This window comes from Apus apus, chromosome 2 (assembly GCF_020740795.1).
Source record: "Apus apus isolate bApuApu2 chromosome 2, bApuApu2.pri.cur, whole genome shotgun sequence".
Classification (NCBI taxonomy): Eukaryota; Metazoa; Chordata; class Aves; order Apodiformes; family Apodidae; genus Apus; species Apus apus.
Window position 1 is genome coordinate 144,976,827 of NC_067283.1, and position 19,245 is coordinate 144,996,071.

Here is a 19,245-nt window from a genome sequence, read left to right on the forward strand (position 1 = left end):
GAGTATTGGCCCATTGCTCAGTATTCCCTGAATTCATAGCAAGCCATGAGTTCTGGATGCAATTTTTGCTTGCAGGGAAAGGCAAAATCCAGCTTGAGAGTGGCATGACCTGTCTGTGCAGAAGTAGCTCCTGGTACTAAGCCTGTAAACACAGTAGGAAGCTTCCTGCTGCCAGTTTTGCACCTAGCTAAAACGTGATGGTTTATGAGGCCTAGAACTGCTCTCCACTAAGAAACAAACAAAAAAATCTGTGCTACGTTTAAGTATTTTCAGTAAGTACCTCCAGAACAGTTTTTGCCTCAAGGATGCATAAAATGCAGCCTTCTTCCTCTGCCTCATGAGATGCCTTGTGTCTTCTTTCCTGGCATTTTCATGGGTCAGGGCACTGGAGAGGAAGCCTGTGGCTCCAGTAGGTAGCCTGGGAAGTTTGAAAAAGCAAGGTCCTGGTGTCACTCTCTGTGAATGGAGAAAGCTGCCCTGGAAGAAGAAAATGTCTTCCAATCCCCCATCTGGGATCTTCTGTCACAAACAGCAACTTGCTGCATACACAGTGGCAGTGAAGCACTGGGACATCCCCTGCCAATGGTGAAACTGCTGCTCTTTAGATCAAGTAATTCCTCTTCTTAATCAATCCTTGTTACTTTTTTTATTGATAATTTTATTCATTTTATTGCCTTCTTATTGTTTATTATGGAGCTACTGTAAAAACTTTGGGAGGCCAGCATCCAGGTCTTGCTCCTAAAGCTGCTAATGGTATCACTGAATAACTTCACCTGACTAAAATGAACTGCACGGTTACAAAATGTGACTGACAGTGAGGCCTTTGGATGGGACTTGGAAAACATGCATTGACTCCTGTGAGTAACACCAGCTTTGGGTCCTGACTGCAATGCACACAAGCTGCTCATGCCTCAGGGAAGGTTTGTTGAATTGATTCTGCTGCAGGTTTTTCCCACTGCCCCTTTCTGTTATATTTATTTTACTATTACCAGTGTTTACTTCTGCCTTAGACTCTATTACAAGCCCATCAAACAGACACTTTCAATAGAGGCCAGACCTGTAGGCATCTGCATTCCTGCAGGGAGCTTGCTACTCTCAAGGCACAACTCAGCCTTTTTACCCTCAAAGGATGCCCATAATGACTGGACAGGGCTTTGAAGCGGCACCACCAAGTGGCACTTGAGAACTAAAGCACTGGTGGCATAGAGAGGCTTTGCAATGTCACTTCTCCACCAGGGCAGGATGATGGATAATCTCCCTTTGGAGTGTGGAGATTTGCTGACTCCATCATGAGCAGGTTGGAACTCACACAGCTGCCTCCCCTTCACTGACCCAGAGAAATGCTGACATCAAGTTCCTTGTGTAGAGCCCAGAGGCAGAACTGATCATGTTCATGAGAACAGGAGCTATGCTCCGTGTGGCCGTCAGTGCAAGGGTAGGGAAACCCTTACATTTGGGCTTCTCAAGTGAAATCCCTGGATTTTACAAAAAACCTCCAAACCCCACAATTTTTATTTTTTTTTTTCACCCCCTCATCAAAACACTCTACACAATCTCTCTGAATTTGAAATCTGAATTTCATTAAGTAAGTCTGATTGATCTTTTTTGTTGGTGGTTTTACACCCGCTTGCTCAGGCTTTGCCACATGGGGGTGGAATCAATCTGAACGAATGTAGATGTCTCAAGTGTCTCCCTCTCCTCCCAGATGATGGGGAGAAATGAACACTTCTGGTGCCTGATTCATTTGGATGCATTTGACATCTACTTGATTTGGACTACCTGGGATGACTGGCTGGGATGTAGCAGCCTAGCTCTAGGTGTCTGAAGTTAGGTGAGATGAATCTGTCACTGGCTTCTAGATGTGTGACAACAGGTCAAATAAACTCCATGTTGTGACTTTATGGAGTATTAATGTATTTATCCTCTCATGCTTTCTGATCAAAGTGCTAGCTGGGTGGCTGAGCTGGATCCAGCTGGTGTGAGTGAGGAAACTGTCAGAGGCACATTGCTGGTTGACACTAACTGAGCACGTGGACAAGACTTCTTTTTCCATGTTAACCCGTATTTCCTACTTTATTTTCATGTGAAAGTTCCCCTGAAAGTCTTGTTTTCTGTTTGTTTAGTTTTGGGTTTTTTTGGGGTTTTCATTTGTTTGGTTGCTTTGGCTTTTAAAATTATTTTTATTATTTTGTTTGTTTGGTTTTACAATTTTTTTAAGCTGCATCTTTGCAAATATCAAAATTGAAGCAAGGTGTATTTTTCCTGCTATCTCTTTACTCTTACTGCCTCCTGAGGGGATGAAGTGGATTTTCTGTTTTTACAGAATTACTGAAGAACGCAATTTTTTTCTGTGACAATGGATGTCTTAAAATTTTGTGTTTCTGGTGGTGCAGGCTGGAGCTGGGCTAAAAGCCTGGAAGAACCTGCACTTGCAGATGGAGGGAGAGGTGTGCACACTGTGCCTGACCGGCAGTAACTCTTGGGCTTCTGTAAGAAAACAGGAGATAATTGGATTAAATTTAGCCTGCAACAACAGACATTTATGTTAAGGGAACTTACTTGGCATTTCCTCCATTCAATGATCTGTACTGATAAAAGGTGACTCAGTTGTGTCTGAAACCTGTTCTCATCAGCTGTGTCTCTTCCAAGCTGTAGCTCAGGCTTTGGCTACCTCTGAAATGTTCCTTTAGCCAACTCTGTCAGGAACTCTTTCAGCCCTGGCAGAAGCAGCTGAGGAAGTCATGTCCCTTACAATGGACTCCTGGTATGGAAAACTACCAGTCTTTGGTGTGTCCCTGCTGAAAGCAAAGGGGTTCAAAAGTCTGCTGCACATTGTGGTGTCCTCCAAGAGATGTTGCAGGATGGTCTCTCCACCAAGACCAAATGGCTGTGCTGCCTCTCCCAGAGTGTCTCACACTGTTCCTGCTAATGTTTGTTCACACTGAGGTTTGTCAGGGACAGGGGATTATAGAAGATAAAGAAGACACTTGCTGTGGTGCATTGCTGTGACAAAAACAATTAATCCTTTCTAAAACCAAAACCCACTTTCATTTCTTACATTTTTCACGTTTTAACTTTGTCCCAATAATCCTGCTTCTTGGGTGTATAGGCACTACTTACAGTCTGACCTCTGTAGGGCTTTGAGCAACCTCTGCTTTGAGGAAAGGCTGAGAGAGTTGTGATTGTTCAGCCTGGAGAAGAGGAGGCTCCAGGGAGACCTTATTGCTACTTTTCAGCATATAAAGGACACTTACAAGAAAGACAGAAAAAGACCAAGGCCTGTAGTGACAGAACAAGAGGTAATGGTGAGACATTAGAACAAGTTGCTGAGTGAAGCTGTGGATGCCCCATTATTGGGATTGGACAAAGCCAAGATGGAAGGGAATTTGAGCAACCTGATATAGGGAGAGATGTCCCTGCCCATGGGCTAGGTGATTTGCAGACATCCCTTTCAAACCAAACTGATCCATGCTTCTGTGGTTTTATCGATAGAATCATAGAATGGTTAAAGTTGGAAAGGACCTCAAAGATCATCAGGTTCCAACCTCCCTGCCATGAGCAGGGACACCTCACACTAGACCAGGTTGCACAAAACTTCATCCAACCTGGCCTTAAACACCTCCAGGGAGGGGCCATCAACAGCCGCCCTGGGCAACCTATTCCAGTGCCTTACTGCCCTCATAGTGAGGAATTTCTTCCTAATATCTAACCTAAATCTCCCCTCTCTCAGCTTAAAACCATTACCTCTTGTCCTATCACTATCTTCTCTGATGAAAAGCCCCTCCCCAGCTTTCCTGTAGGCCCCTGTCAAGTACTGGAAGGAGCTATAAGGTCTCCCTGGAGCCTTCTCTTCTCCAGGCTGAATAGCCCCAACTCTCTCAGCCTGTCTTCATAGCAGAGGTGCTCCAGGTCTTGGATCACCTTGGTGGCCCTGCTCTGGATTCTTTCCAACAGGTCTATATCTTTCTGTGCTGAGGGCACCAGAACTGTACACAGCACTCCAGGTGGGGTCTCACCAGAGCAGAGTAGAGGGGCAGAATCCCCTCCCTGTCCCAGCTGGCCACACTTCTTTTGATGCAGCCCAGGACACAACTGGCTCTCTGGGCTCCAGCACACACTGGTGGCTCATGTTGAGCTTCTCATCTACTACCACCCCCAAGTCCTTCTCCTCAGGACTGCTCTCCAGACATTTTCCCCCCAGCCTGTATTTGTGCCTGGGGTTGTGCTGACCCAGGTGCAGGACCCTGCACTTGGCCTTGTTGAACTTCATGAGGTTGGCACTGGCCCACCTCTCCAGCCTGTCAAGGTCCCTCTGGATGATGTTCCTTCCCTCTAGGGTGTCAACTACTCCATAATTATTTCTCTGCACATTTGTATAGAAGAGGCATATTAATAATTCCTCCAACAACTTTTTGCATTAAAAAAAAAATATTCTTTATTTAATATCTCTTTCCTTTTCTTCTTTATTAAATAGTCTCAGTAAAATATGAGTAGAATTTAAAGCACAAGCATTGCAGGCCTGATCCTTCACAAGGAGGTTAATTCCAAATTTTTATATGGAGACAGGCTTCTCACCATACTATGTGGGCAGTTTTTTTGACCAGCCATTTCCACCTCTGATGCTAACAATGCTTGTGACAATTTCTGGAGCTTGGCTGCTTCCAAACACCTTGAGAAATACATGACTAATTGAAAGTGTTTGGTTTGACCAAGTGTGCTTGTTATTGACAAAATGTGACTCATACTCCAGAACAGCAAACTTCTTAGAATTGTACCCTGTGAGGGCAGGATGGTCTCAGGGACACTGATGAGGAGCAAACATTGAGGCATAAAGGTGTCTATTTTAGGCACTACTAGTGCTCTAGTCATTTTATACAGCCTTTGTTTGAACTGCTTCCCTCCAACTCCAGTAAAATAAAGGAGCAGTATGGATGAATGATGTCATATGGATGGCTATGACAAAACGGGAGAGAAGAGATGTTTGTCTGGGAAACATTCAGGCCCTCTCACATGCAAGACACAGCTGACTTTGAATCAAAGGGTGACTTTGTGGAAAGTCTGCCCTGGTTGCAGACTTTAGTTTTACAACTGCTGAGTGATAGCAGTCCCATGTCCTGCTTAGAGCCCTTGGAAGCTTCTTCAGATTTGGCTTGGGGAATAACATAATGCTGTACAAATAATTGTTGAAGGTGATACTGTTTTTTCCTCTCTCTCGTGACTAGTTCAGGACTGGAGAAGAAAGGAGTTTAATTGACGTGGCAGGGTACATGCCACCTGAAGTGAAAATCAAATTACCCTGCAATGATTGCTCTCTGAACTTTAACTGTACCAGCTACTTCATCAAATGCTCAGTTTAAACTTGACATCTATAGAAAGGCTGAAGGCAGCATCTGCTTTTCTGGCTTTTGAAAGATTGAAGTCTGCTGTGAAGACGACTCCCTAAAATCATACTGAAGATTAATTGGAGAGTTGTACAGAACAGGAGGTTATTCTGGAATATGACTGCTAAGCCCTAGCATCTCACAGCCCCACTGAGTCAGTAATACATGAATCTTTAGCACTTGAAGAGAAATGTTTCCTGTTTCTAGAAATGTCAGAAATACCTGTTATGAGCCTCTTCATCTAGGAGCATCTTTTGTGTTGTTCAGTGACTGTCTTGTTGCTTATTCCGACTGGGACTGCAGTAGGCACAATAAGAACAGATTCATGATGGAAACATAAATTTAAAGAGATCCAGTGATGGTGATGTAGGATTACAAGGACATAGGGAGTGAAAAAGTGTTGTCAGCACATGGACCATGCAAAAATCATTACTTTAATCTCATACATACACAGCTGTAAGTAGAGAATTGTATTATGTGCCCAAGAATTGACAGCAGCTTTTGGCAAAACTCTGGGAGGGCAGTCACTATCCCTTATCCTCCGGATCTACCCATCACGGTCCTTGCAGGCTGGACCTTTGTACTTGCCTTGGTAAGGTGAGCTAGAGCCTTTCTGAGGCTGGAATAAAAAAAAGGCTTTGCCAGGTGGAGTGGCTTTGTGCTGAGAAACTTTTGTTTATGGAAGTCAACCTGCTCAGCCTCCTGAATGGTCTTCAGACTTCCTACCTACTGGTGGACAATGTCACCATGTGTGTGATGAGCTCAGATGCCAAGCACTTTACACAGCAAATAGTCTGGTTTTATTCCTGTGCCAGAAAGGATTAATGTCTGATAATAGATCCCTGCTGAACAGCCAGCAGTTGTGTTCCAGTGCAAATAGAAGCATCTTTACAAATGTCACTGCTCAATTGATATTCAGAAAACATTTTACATCATCACTGGAGAGTGATGAACCAGCCAGCAGTTTGGGGATCATGTTGGGGGTCTGTAGTTTTGGGCCATGAGTCCTGACAACTGTACTGAGCAGAAGGTAGAGCCTCGTTTCCCATCAGAGCACAGGAGAGCTCACAGCACCTGTGGGACTGACACGGTTTTGTACAAAACAGAGCAGCCCTAAGGACGTTTCATATCCATGGCCCAGCATTTTGGTCACAACATGATAGGCTTGGGGCAGAGTGGCTGGAAAGCTGCCTGCTGGAAAACAACCTGGGAGTGCTGATTGACAGCAGCTTAACATGAGCCAGCAGTGTGCCCAGGTGGCCAAGAAGGAACTTTGTGCTGCCTGAGCCATGCTGCAGAGCCTGCTGGATAACCAGGTAGATGGGAAGGGAAACAGGGGAGCAGAGTCCTGCTTGGCTGCCTTGAGACAAAGTTGGGATGACAACTGAAGGCTCCCATGTGCCACCCCCTCCGCATTTCAGTATGTTTTTATCTTCCAAAAATAAAACATCCAGTAAAGCAAGTACAAAATAGATGAGTATGTCGTCCCAAAGCTGAGGTCCCACTAGGTAGGGCACTGAATTTAATTCTTTGCTTCCACAAAGCATTTATTTTATTTTTCAAATCTAAAATCCTTTCCTTTACACCAAAGCATCTACCAGTTCAATATTCAGTAAAAAATGCACTCCCTGAGGATAACCCAATGGCATTGCCCTGAGCCAGCAAGGATGCTCAGTGAATGGCAGGTCTGGGCACTCCATCCATGGCTGACTGCTCCACAACATGCTCACCAAAGCTGCAGAAGGCATTGGGAAAATACCTGTGCTATGGTCCTGTACAGATGCTTCCATATCTGCACTTGTTTTGACACACAATGAGCTCTGAGGCATCACTTAAATAATCCTGCTTTTTGTACTAGGTTCTATCAAAACTCCTCAGTTTCAGCTGGATCATTAGCTGGAAGCCTCTCAATAGTTTTTGACACAGGGATTCTTCCCTTACAAATTACAGTAATTCCATTTCTAGGGCCACCCAGTCACTGGGATAACACAAATTTATACCTGCTGAGGAGATGACCTGTTTAAGCTTCTCAGTTTTTCTAAGCAAGTATCAGTTTCTCTCAAATATGGTTGTTCCAACTCTTTGAGGACTCCCCAGCAGCAGATGATTTGTGGTTCATGTTCTCTGACATACTACAACAAGAATCTACTCCTGTTCATAGCTGCTTGCATTTGGCAGCAACATGCCTAGGTTGGGACAATTTAGAATCATAGAATAGTTGGGTTGGAAGGGACCTTTAATGGTAACCTGGTCCAACCCTCTATAATGAGCAGGGAGATCTTCAACTACATCAGGTTGCTCAGAGCCTTGTCCAACTTGATCTTGAATGTTTCCAGGGATGGAGCTTCTACCACCTCTCTGGGCAACCTGTTCCAGCGGCTCAGTCCAGATCCCACTGAGCAAAAGGCACCAGGTCCCTCAGGGTTTCAAAGATGATTGAGAACAATATCTTGTACCCATCAGAGAAACCTAAAAGAAAACACGTGGATTGCTAAGTGCCTGGGGTAGTTGAGAGGAACTATTTTGTTCAAGCCTTAGATGGATACATGTCTATAAACTGTAGTTTCTATTAGAGTGCTTCTCAAACAACACTTAAGACTCCCGATGCTCTTCCCATGAGACAGGTAAATGTTTTAAATCCATTATCTTAGCAGACCACCCAGAGCTTTGTGACTTTATGGATGTGGCAGGAGTAAGGCTGGAAATACACTTTATATCTTGTCTTTCTTCTTATCCCTTTTGTTCTGCTAGAGACCTGGTTTAGGCCAGGACCGGTCTGGTTTTTATGAGAGAAGAGGGGCTGAGTCATTTTTTGAATGTATTGACTATTGAAACCCTCCCCTTGTGTAAGCTTTCTGTTCCTTTACACTCCTAATTGTCCTATGACTTGGTGCTGGGCACAGCCCCCACCTTGGTTTATCAGGCAGCTCAGAAAACACCCGCTTTGTAAATACAAGGGAGTTTTCTGTTTGGCCTCAGATTCATAAAAGCAAAAGCCCAACACTTTCTGTCCAGCTGCTCCTGTGGCACAGAGCAATTCTTTGAGCAGAGGGATTAACACCACAGCTAGAACCAGCTCCCTTTATTTTACACAGACTGATCTCAATAATTCACCTGTATCTTCTATGTAGCAAGCATGACTTTTTCAGTGATTAATAATAAATAACAAGAGTAATTCCTGTGACAAAACTCTGTTGTACCAGGTGCTCTGCAAACATGGACTGATTTCAGTGTAGTGTAGGCACGGACACAGAGTCTGCTTCTGGCAGGCAACTGAACTCTCCTTACAAAAGCTGAGAGCTTCCCTGACAGGCTGTGAGGCACCTACACTACCTGGATCCAAACCAGGTGCTTTCCTAAGTGCACAAACCTTCCCATAAGACCTGAAAGAAGCCAACAAGCATCCCCTTTCCTCAGCTGGAAGCAGTGGCTCTACACTGAGAACCCAATTAGTACCTCAGTAGTAAAAGCTGAGGCAACCTCTTAGCAGCTGCGCTGCCTTATGCAGGCTTTTTTAAGAGGAGCTTTAATGATGAAAAAGGTGGATGTAAACTCATACACTTCTCCTCAGTCCATGTGCCTTTGACAGGAGTTGGCATAGAGGGCAAGTCCCACTGTTTGAGAAATAAGGGGTGTAACGGCAAGGGAACACTGAGCAGGTAGCATCTTCAGTTCTTATTGCTGGGAAGAACCATGCTCCAGCTGTGACTTCTGCTTGTGTCTTCCAAAGTTTACATTTCTGGAGATGAGCAAAGCTGGTCAGCCACTGGTGGGTGCTCAGAGTGCTCAGGACTGTCTCTCCCTGACAGCATTCCTCCTGCAAAGCTGCCAGCTCAGCTTGTTCAGATGCAAATTGCAGGGCAAGGTAGTGAAATAATTCTGTATTGGTAATGAATAATTCCTTCCTCCCTTCCTCTCTTCCTCCCTTCTTTCCTTCCTGAAAAGCACCCCCAGAAAAAAGCCAGAATAAGAACTTTGTTAAGCTGAATGAAAGGTGAATGAAAAAAAGCATTTCATTTTCTGCTGCAGTGGAGAAAAAGGGATTCTGCACATGCTTATTCAAAGATATAGGATAGTATGAGATACCTGATTTCATTACCATTTCTCCTCCTAGCATAGCTTTTCTCTATTGCTCAATGCAAACAAGAGTATGATTGGTGCTGGTGAGGGCAGGACAGCTTCTAGACAGCAAGGCTGGAAGCTTATACCTTGTTGAACCAAGGTAGAGGAAATAAGCCTGATGTCTCCCAAAAGTCACCCAAAAGAAAAGAAAGGATGCAAAATTTTGAACCTGGCTGATCATTTGGGTTGAGCTGCCTAATGTTACTTAATTTCTCTGCTGCATTTCTTGCTCCAGTAAAGCTACTGATGCCTCATGTGCTCTGTGTACCTTCATCACAGCAGGGAACTTAAGTATGCATCTTGGGAAGAATGTACCTCCCCACTCAGCTGGGGTTGAAATACTTTATTACAATGTGCCTTTAAGAGCTGGTAATCTTAAAGAGCCTCATGGGAATAGACCATCCTCTGTACAGGTCAGTTCCCATCAGACTAGGTTGAGAACAGTGTGAAAATGGTCTTGTGGGAAATGCAGAACAAAAGGGGTCCCATGTCTCTGTAACCTGTTCGCAGCAAGGACAGGAGAGTGTCCAAGAGGAAACATCAAGGAAGTAGCTGTACAGGCAAAACTGGAGGCAACAGTTGTGAATATTGTGGAAGTTTACTAGCTAAAATTTGAGTATATTAAGCCTTTTAACCTGGGAGGTGGGAGGAGCAGAAGGAGAAACCACAATGCAATATGAGTGGGGAAAAGTGAGAAAACAGAGGAAAAAGAATCATATTCTTATTAGATATAACTGAGCGTAAATGCTTGAAGACTTAAAACAGGCCAGTTTTTCCAGAGAATGGTTTCAGAGCCTGGAATCTAAAACTTTTCAAGGTGTCTTGGTGGGTGTGAAAATCTCCGTGTTCTTTTAGCTGGGATCTGTCACTCGAGGGCAGCGTGTGGCTCCTGGGCATGGTCCTGCAGGTCTCTGCAGAGCAGGAGGAGTTAATGTTTGCACAGGGATAAGTCTATCCTTGTTCAGTGTTTGCCATCTTGACTAACCAGGCACCACATTTGCTACCAACAAGCAGCAAACTTAAATGCAGTATTAAATGCAAATATGAGCTTGGAGAGCCTGCTCACAGTGTAAAAGGCAGTGACTAGAAGAAAACCAGCAGGATGGAGCCCTCAGCAGCGACACCTCAGACACACAGGTATGTCTAATACCCTCAGGGAATTCTTCCAAGGTTTGAGTTAAATTCAGCTAATTATAGTCAAAGACTTCTTCTTGAAGGAAAGGAATATAAACAAGTCCTTTAATGCTTGTTTAACTGTTTCTGGCAGACATGATTATTATTGCTGGTATTTATCTATTCCCTACTGCCTTGTGCTTTCTTTAATCATTCCTGCTTGCACAAAGTCAAGGGCAGACTTTCTGAGACTTTCTGGTCATGGCTCAACCTCCCTGTAGAGGGAGGAAATGACTCTAAGAGGTGCAGGAAGAAGAGAAAAGAATTTCTTGCATGTAATAACTGCATTCTTTATTTTGTAGACATATTAGTATTTAGTAGCTCCATTACCCAGCTCTTGTACATTGACACCAGAAAAATCATTGAATATGACCACTCATTTATGCCTGTTCAGGATGTGGCTTCTTTGCTGTCATGACTCCTGATGTATAAGGATGCTAAATGTGTCATAAAAAAAAGTAATTGCTTTTCTGCAGAAGGGGCAGAATTTGAAAGAGGCTGCATGTGCCTGGGCAAATGACCAGTGCTTGCAGAAGTCTCATGCTGTGGCACTAAAGCCTCTGAAGCCTTCTCAGAGCTTTGGAGTTTAAGAAAATTTGTGGCAGAACTGAGCCCAATCCAAAAAATCAATTAGAGGTTGTTCAGAATGTGTTTGCATACAGCTGATATTTCTTCTTACAGATCATCTTCTAGTCCTTCTGCATATAACAGCTTATAGGGAAATAATATTTTTTTAATTAGAATGCTAAAAACATGGAAGCAACTGGGTAAAACCACAACAGCTCCTTCACCTCACCTCCTGCTTCCCAAGAGGGGCCAAGGATGGATACTTGGGAAAAGTGTGAAACAGGTATGAGTAAGTGATCCTGCCCGTAGCAGTTTCATGCAGTTAGGAAGTTTGAGCTGGATGGTTACTAGATCCTCTGGCCACAGATTCCATAAATTTACCTGAAATCACTTTGAATTCTTAGCTCTCAACAACCTGCCTTGCAAAGTGTCTTAGGTTATATGTGTCTCACTAAATAACCCTTCTGCTCATTTGTATTAAACTTGTTGCCTGATAATGTCATCGAGTGCTCCTGTTTTGTGCCCTGGGGACTGAAACCGAGAAGTTCCTTTTCTGTTCTTCTCTCCATGTCACTCATTGTTTTATAGCTCATTTCCAAACACCACTTCAGCTGCAGTTAGGCAATACAGTAAATCCAGCTTTCTCTCAAGAACGTGGTGATCATATGAGGCTGTGCTAATTGGGGATGAACTTGCCTTCCTGTTCAAGTGTGTTCAAAGAATGGATTAGTTTTTTCACTATCAGGCTTTATGCCTGATTAGCTATAATCCTGGCAAAAACTTGAGTTGTGTGCTTTGATCATTCTGAGATAAATGTGATAGTGAACACATAACTGCTTCAAATCCAACATAACCACCAGGTGACACCCCCCCCCCCCCCTCCTCATGCACAGATCTGGTATTTATGATGAAGAAACCACCAGAGCATGAGAAATACTCTAAGAGGTCAAATCCAGTATCTGTCTGGCATGATGCTCTGTCTGAAGGTGATATTCAGGGAGAGCACTTAAGCCTGGCCACTTTCTGTGGTCCATTCCCACCAGCATCCAGAACATTTATATGATGTCATTAATGGCTACATTCCTGTCTGGTCCTTTTGGTGTTTTTAGACCTGTTTAATCAAGTGCATCTTCATTTTAGTGTTGTGGGCTTTGCTGAATAACAAGCAGCTCTGCTTTCACACTATTAATGAGCTTAAATTTATAAACTTTTATCCTATTTCCATTTAGTCTTCCCTTCTCCAAATGAAGAGTTCAAGCTGCTTCAGTCTCTCATCAGGTGGCTTCTCCCACCCTTTTCTGTGCCTCCTTTAACCCTGTTTTCTTTCTTGAGATATGGAGACCAGAGCTGCACACAGTACTTGAGATGTCAACCTGAATTATTCTGTGGTCCTGTCTTAATGATCTCATGTGGGTTGACCAATTCTTTGGAGGCTAAATGACACCCACTGGCTTCTTCCGAATATCCATCCTGATGATACCTAGCACTGTGTTGGCTTTTTTTGACCAATACTGCACACTGAGCTGCTGGCTTGAGAGACCATCAGTGATGACTCTGGAACCATCTCCTCAAGTTTGATTGCCAGTTAGGAGTTCAGAACTTCTCAGGTGTGCTTGATTATTCTTACTGCAGTGCACTACTTTCAAAACAGTCTATCAGCTCCTTTCCAGGCTGAAAAGGCTCTGCCAAGAGCCATTACCTTCCTCTGATCATACCAGTGTTTCCTTCACATTGCTAAGTTTTGTGCTCTTTTCAAGAGAATCCAATTGGAGCAGCAAGCAGTAGCCAAAATGCAGTAATTTAGTGACACATAATGATCCCTATCATCATTTTATCTCATTTCCTACCCTTTCCAATGGCTGATTTAAGTTCTTGACTGCTGGAGTTCAACGGACTGAAGTTTTATAGAGAATTACCCTCAAAGACAGCAGAATTTCTTAAGTTGTAATAGCTAACTTAGAGCCTATTATTGAACATACAGCTTTAGTTTAGAGCTAACACTGACCACTGTATCATCACCTTGCAATTTAGTTTTGCTATTGCTGATGATAAATTATTTAGACAAGTGTCACATAGATGTCACTTTGGGGGTAAAGGGAATCTCATTACTAAATCAGGAGAAGGGGTATATTGTCACGATATACTGTAAGAAGCAACTCTGCTCTGGCAAATGAAATAAATGAAATAAATAAACAAGAAAAAAAAAAAATCTTTAACTTCTGTAATCCTGAGAAAAGAAGGCATGAATTTGGTACGATATTAACCATTCATTAAGACTTTTCTTGCTTTCCATATGACCAAGTACACAGAAGCTATTTTATTCAGCCTCTTTGATAATTAAATGTAATGCAATAACTTTCTTCCCTGGGACTTCAGTTATTATCACAAATGACATACTAGTTTTAAAAAATGTTTCTGAATTAACTGATTATGCTTGCATTCTATTGTTCGATTGATTAGGCTTTTTATTTTAAAGCTCCATCTTTTTGTTTTGATTATGTTTTACTCTTTGAGATGAGTGGTTTAAATTATAAGATAATTTTATTTTCCTTTCAATTTCCTAGACTAGTACATATCGTGGAAGTGATAAAATGAGCTAAGAGTCTGTCTTACACTTTTGCATTTAAAAAGGAAATAGAAAATAATTCTATCACCTAGAGAATTATCTTATTTTTGCTTGTGTTTATTTGATGAGAATTAGAACTAATTGTATGGAGATAACTATTCATCTGATGCAATTCTGGTTGATCGGCTGCAAAACTCTTTGGAAAATTATATTTTGGTGAAATTGGAAGAATTTAAGGAGCTGCAAAAACCCTCTCAAACCACCTTACAAAATGCAAATAACAAAATTGCAAAGATACAGACCCACCAAACATTTCTTTTCAGTCACATGTGAGAAGGCTGAAGGGTGTTTTTCCTCTTTCTTCAGTTTCTAACACTTTCTCAGTCGAGGCAGTCACTGCACCCACTGCTTTACAGTCCTTAGGCAATGCAGCTGGCTCAGGTTGGAGTTTCACAAGCCTTTGATGATCCCTGAACTAAATAATTTTGGTGGTTTAAAAAAGTTTACTAAGACTGCAGATTCCAGGGAGCAAGGACTTTGGGAGGAAAAGCAGAGCAGCTGCTCCAATAAGGATCTTCTGCCGCCAGGAGCACACTGGCAGCTCACTCTCCCTATCCCCATGAGAACTTCTGAATGGTCTGGGGAGACGTACTGGAGAAAACAGGGTTTCTTTCTGTATCTGCCCTCTGTGTTTCCAAAGCTCCTAAACTCCCACCTTCCTGGTTTCTTTCTTCTGTGTACACCAGGAGCAGTTCACATACCAGGACTAGGAAAGGACATCCCAAGGCACATGGCTGTGGAAATCAACCTTGACAAGCATCTTGGTCTAATGCAGGACAAGTCCAAGACTGGCTTTTGGTTGAATAACAAATAATTTTCCTCTTCAAGCTACAAACTTTTGCATGTAAATAGTTCAGGTTGTTCTTCTGACTTGGTAATCAATGCAGAAGTAAGTGATTTCTGCCATCCTCCAGGAGATATCTAGAATGAGTCAGGTCTGTACCCTGGAAGTCCCTGCTTGTCTCTGAATGGTGCATGACCATTTCTGCACCAAGAAATTGTTCTGCTCATACACCAGTTCTCTGAGCACATGGACTTCTGGAAGGATTTTGCTGGAAGAAGAAACTAAGTTAAACTTGGAAAAACTCCAAGGAGATTCAGCATTTAGTAAGATCATTTGTACTCTTTGCTGTCAATTCTGAAGTGGTGAGGTTTTTTGTTGTTTTGGTGTTTTTTTTTGCCAGCTTTTCTTTAAAATTAGACTGCAAATTGCAATTATTTGATATCTAAGAGAACATTATGCAATGAAGAAGTGGTCATGAAGCCTCTGTAATGATAGGATGGCTGAAATGAAAAAGAAAGGGCATGAAAGGATTTTTTGAAAGCTAATAAGCTGGAAAACTGGAAGCTGATAAAACTGGCTGAGAGTTGAATACAGTTTGTGAGTCTTTTTCAAGGAGGATGAAAATTAATTCAGAGACCCAGTGAACCTACCACTAGTAATGGGAAATGAACCCTCGTATTTACAGATTTGTGGTACAAATCTGAGACAGTCTAGTGTAATCAAATGCAGTGGTATGGTTGGTGCCCCACTCTTATTTGCTATTTCTATAATGGAAGCTTCAATGAAACAAGGACCCACATTGTCACTGTGCATATGCAAAAGAGAAAAAGTTGTCCTCACCCTAGATGCTTTTACAGTCCCCATGTGGAAGGAGCTGGGAGGCTCAGACCTCTTTGAACTAAGCAATGTTCTTGGTTATCTGAGAAGGTTGATTTTTAATTGCTTCTAGTTAAGGCACTTACAGTGAGAAACCTGTAGGAACTTTTTCCTCCACCTTCTCTTTGGATATGAATTTGGTTTACTGTGTCTTAAATTAGCTTGTTGGCTCCAGGAAGGGACAAATTCCTTCTGTGTATTTGTGTATCACACAGCATGTGGGGGCTATGTGTATTGTACCACAACACTAACAACCTCCAACCTCACCACAGGTCACAGACAGATGAAAGACTTTTTCTGAGCCTCAAGTCTCTCCTGATTTCCCAGAATCTTGCAGTGCCATGTTTGTGCCTTCATCTGGGGAGCATGGGAGATACTCCTTCCCAACATCTTTGGGGTCTAGCTAGAAGTGACACACAGGGTTTTATGTCTGGCTTGGGGATAAAGGATGGGTATAAATGACTTTGGGGACATAATCAAATATAGTGAAACTGCACAGAACCCTGAAACTTTCCCTTCTTGGCAACATTTTCCTGTGTACATTTTTACAATCTTGGGGAGAAAGAAAGGAGTATTTTTCAGCAGTTAATTGAAATTGCATTAAAGCTGCTCTGAAAAACAACATTCTTTGTGGAAATTTGAAGAAAGCTTACTTTTAATTTTTCATTCCAAAGAAAGTATCCACTGAACATTTTTTGAGAAGTTTAAATAATTTTGTTAAGCATCATGGATGTTATTCATATTCACAGTATTTGGAGTATGTACACTGTCACTGGGTGACAAGCACTTCACATACAAAAGCAATGGTGCCTCCTTGTTGCAAGGGATTGACACCTTCTGTTCCCTGAAAACTTCCTTGACTTAACTTAGACCTTTACAGAGAAGATTCCCTCTGGCAAATCCAATGTATAATGAATGCTCCCCTGCCATTTTGGTGAACAACCCCATGCTCTTCTCCTTTCCCATGGCCGAGTCTTGCAAGTTGCTTGTGCTTGCTGTTTCTCCAGCCCTTTTGAGCAACACTTCTCTGTGTGGTCACAGCTACAATTGGCTGAGGTAACTGGTGGGGCCAGAGCTGCAGGAGAGCTCAGGTGCTCCCTGATGCCTCTCTGTGCCTGAACATCTGGCAGGCTAAAAGGCTGAGTCTGAAATCTGTTTTGCTTCAAAGATAGATTTGCTGTTGGCATCTGTGCAGTTATCTCAAGCTTGGCTGTTTCTCTTCCTGTCACTACATCATGGCATCTTCTGTAGTTCTGTCTTTAAGCGGTTTTGGTACTGTGAGGTACAGTAAGGTGCTGGAATAGGTTGCCTAGGGAAGTTGTAGATGTCCCATCCCTGAAGGTGTTCAGGGTCAGGTTGGATGAGGCTTTGTGCAGCCTGGTCTAGCATGAGATGTCCCTGCTCAGAATAGGAGGTTGGAATCTAATGATCTTTATGGTCCCTTCCAACCTCAACAATTCCATGATTCTGTGGTGTTCAGCAAACATAAAAATAATGGAAAATGGCCCACTTTCCACATCAGGCATTATCTATGACCATTTCCTCCAGTTTCTTTTTGACTCCTGCTTTGCCTGAGCTGTTTTTGTCTTGGTGCTCGATTCCCACTCACACTGATTGGGTTTTGAGCTTCCTTGGCTCGTGGAAGTTGTGCATCTTCTGCACTTGTGCCCAGCATTGCTGACATTCCTCTTGGGCCTGGCCAATAAACTTCATTTGCTTGCTCTGAATAAAACATTTAAACATTTTCAACTTCCCTTCCCAGTTTGCAGTAGCTTTTCCTCCATAGCTAAATGCACCTTGAGTTTGTAGGTGATTTCAGATGTTTGAGCACTGGTTGCTATCAGGTTTGCTCAGCTTATAGGTACCTGTTTGTTTGGGCTAGTGAGGCTGTGTGTTTCCCCAGATAAGTTTGTTTTCCTGCAGCAATTTAGACAAACATTTTCTCTGCTGATAGGGGAAAAAATTGTTTATTGCTGCGTGCTTGTGGCCAGCAGGAGAAAAATGAAAAATGTTGCCATTATATGAAATCCTTTGTGTTTCCACTCTCACCACCTGGTTTGCTGGTCAGTAGTGTTACTAGCACAAAATTCTCCAGCTGCATAGATTGTTTTTCCCTCTCTAATATGCAGCACATCAGTTTCATTGGAAAAACTGTACCATGAAATCAGGCCCACAGAGAGCTCCTCTTGAAACAGTGTGGCCAGTAATTGGGAAAACAGTAGAGAGCAGTATACTAATAAAAGTGGAGTTCCAGATGGGCTGAAATCCACCACTGCTTGCAAATTTGCAAGGGATTTAGTGAATGTTTCATCTCTCAAAATGAGGTGTAAACAATTCAAAATATAAAAGCATATAAATTCAACATTTCAAAATGAAATGTTTCCAATATGCTGAAATATTTTTCTTGACATTTCAAATTAAAAAGGACCAACTCGCCTGCAAGCAGAACTGCATATTTCAGTACTATACTATATGATATCAAAACTGTGTTGATTTCAGTAAGCAGGTAAGACCTCCAACAACAATATTTACATTTTCAAAATCAAATAAAGCCAAGTGAATAATTTGCAATGACTGGATTTCTGAGTATAAGTCAAGTTGGTCAGGTTGATTCAGAATGATAAATCCATAGGCTTTTCTTTACTGAAAACAGCTTCTTAAACCTGGTTTAGTTCTACTGACATCTTTTCCCATTTTTCTTTTTTGTTTTTCTCCAAGCATTCAAAGTCAAGGGTCCATTATTGCCCACCAATATTCCAAGCACTGTCCAGTTTACCCTTAAGGAAGTATTTCCCTATGTGTATTTCTTACATTATTGTTACTGTTTTGCCAGACCCTTATTGGCAGCAGAAAAGATCTGTGTAGACACTAAAGGTCATTATTAAGCACTGGTTCAAGCCTCCAGAAACTTTCAGGAGCCTGTAAAAATTAAACTGCACACTCCAGTGCTCAGAGATTTGATTTCTACTCCCCAGCTCCTTCTCAAATGATGAATCATGCGGCTTAAAACCACACATTTTTTAAAAGGAAGAAAAGATAAGAAAAACATGAAGAAGAATAAAAACCAGCAAACCATTTCCCAAAGTAAGGCAATTGCAAGACAGACAAAACCTTGTGTTGGAAGGGGCTCTCTGGGCATGGCTTTAACACAGAAAACTGTGCTTCTCTTCCATGTTGCTGAAGATGGATGCTGTGCTGAGCACAGCTCAGGGGCAGAGGGGAGAAGCCCCATCTTCTTCCCACAGCTGTCCTTCTCTGCAATATCAGCTCCTGCCTCAGCTCTAGAGCATGAAGTGGGAGCAGTAGGTCAGGTGTGAATTGGAGACTGTTAAAGCTATAAGTCTTGTAGTCTTACACTGGTCTGTGCTTGCAAAAAACCAGAACAACATCAGTGTCTATGGCCCTGAACCCTTCACGAGGCAAACTACAAAGAGTTTGGTGGGGTGAGGTTGGCTGGCAACCAAGGCAGAGAGCCTGGTGCCTATGGCAGGAAAAAGGAGACCCTTTTTGAGGGGAAAAGACTGTATGACTGTCCTGGTTTGACATTCCAATGTCTTATCAGCCTAGCTATAACAGAATGTTGCTAGTTAAAATAAAGCTCACTGAAGAAAAAAAAAATCAGTAAAAAGGGAAATCGGCTTCATCCTGGCTCAAACCAGGACAATGACATATATAGAGCTTTTGATCCTGTCTTTAAAACCAGCTCTACAAAACAC

At 42.5% G+C, this 19,245-nt stretch overlaps 1 protein-coding gene across 1 annotated transcript in view; it reads left to right on the top strand.

Annotated features, from left to right (window-relative positions):
• The first annotated feature begins 16,764 nt into the window (after positions 1-16,764).
• FER1L6 (fer-1 like family member 6) overlaps positions 16,765-19,245 on the top strand; it is a 66,190-nt gene continuing 63,709 nt past the window's right edge. Inside the window, exon 1 of the mRNA XM_051610306.1 lies at positions 16,765-16,811. Within this exon, the coding sequence (XP_051466266.1) occupies positions 16,765-16,811 (47 nt within the window). The remainder of the gene's footprint in view (positions 16,812-19,245) is intronic.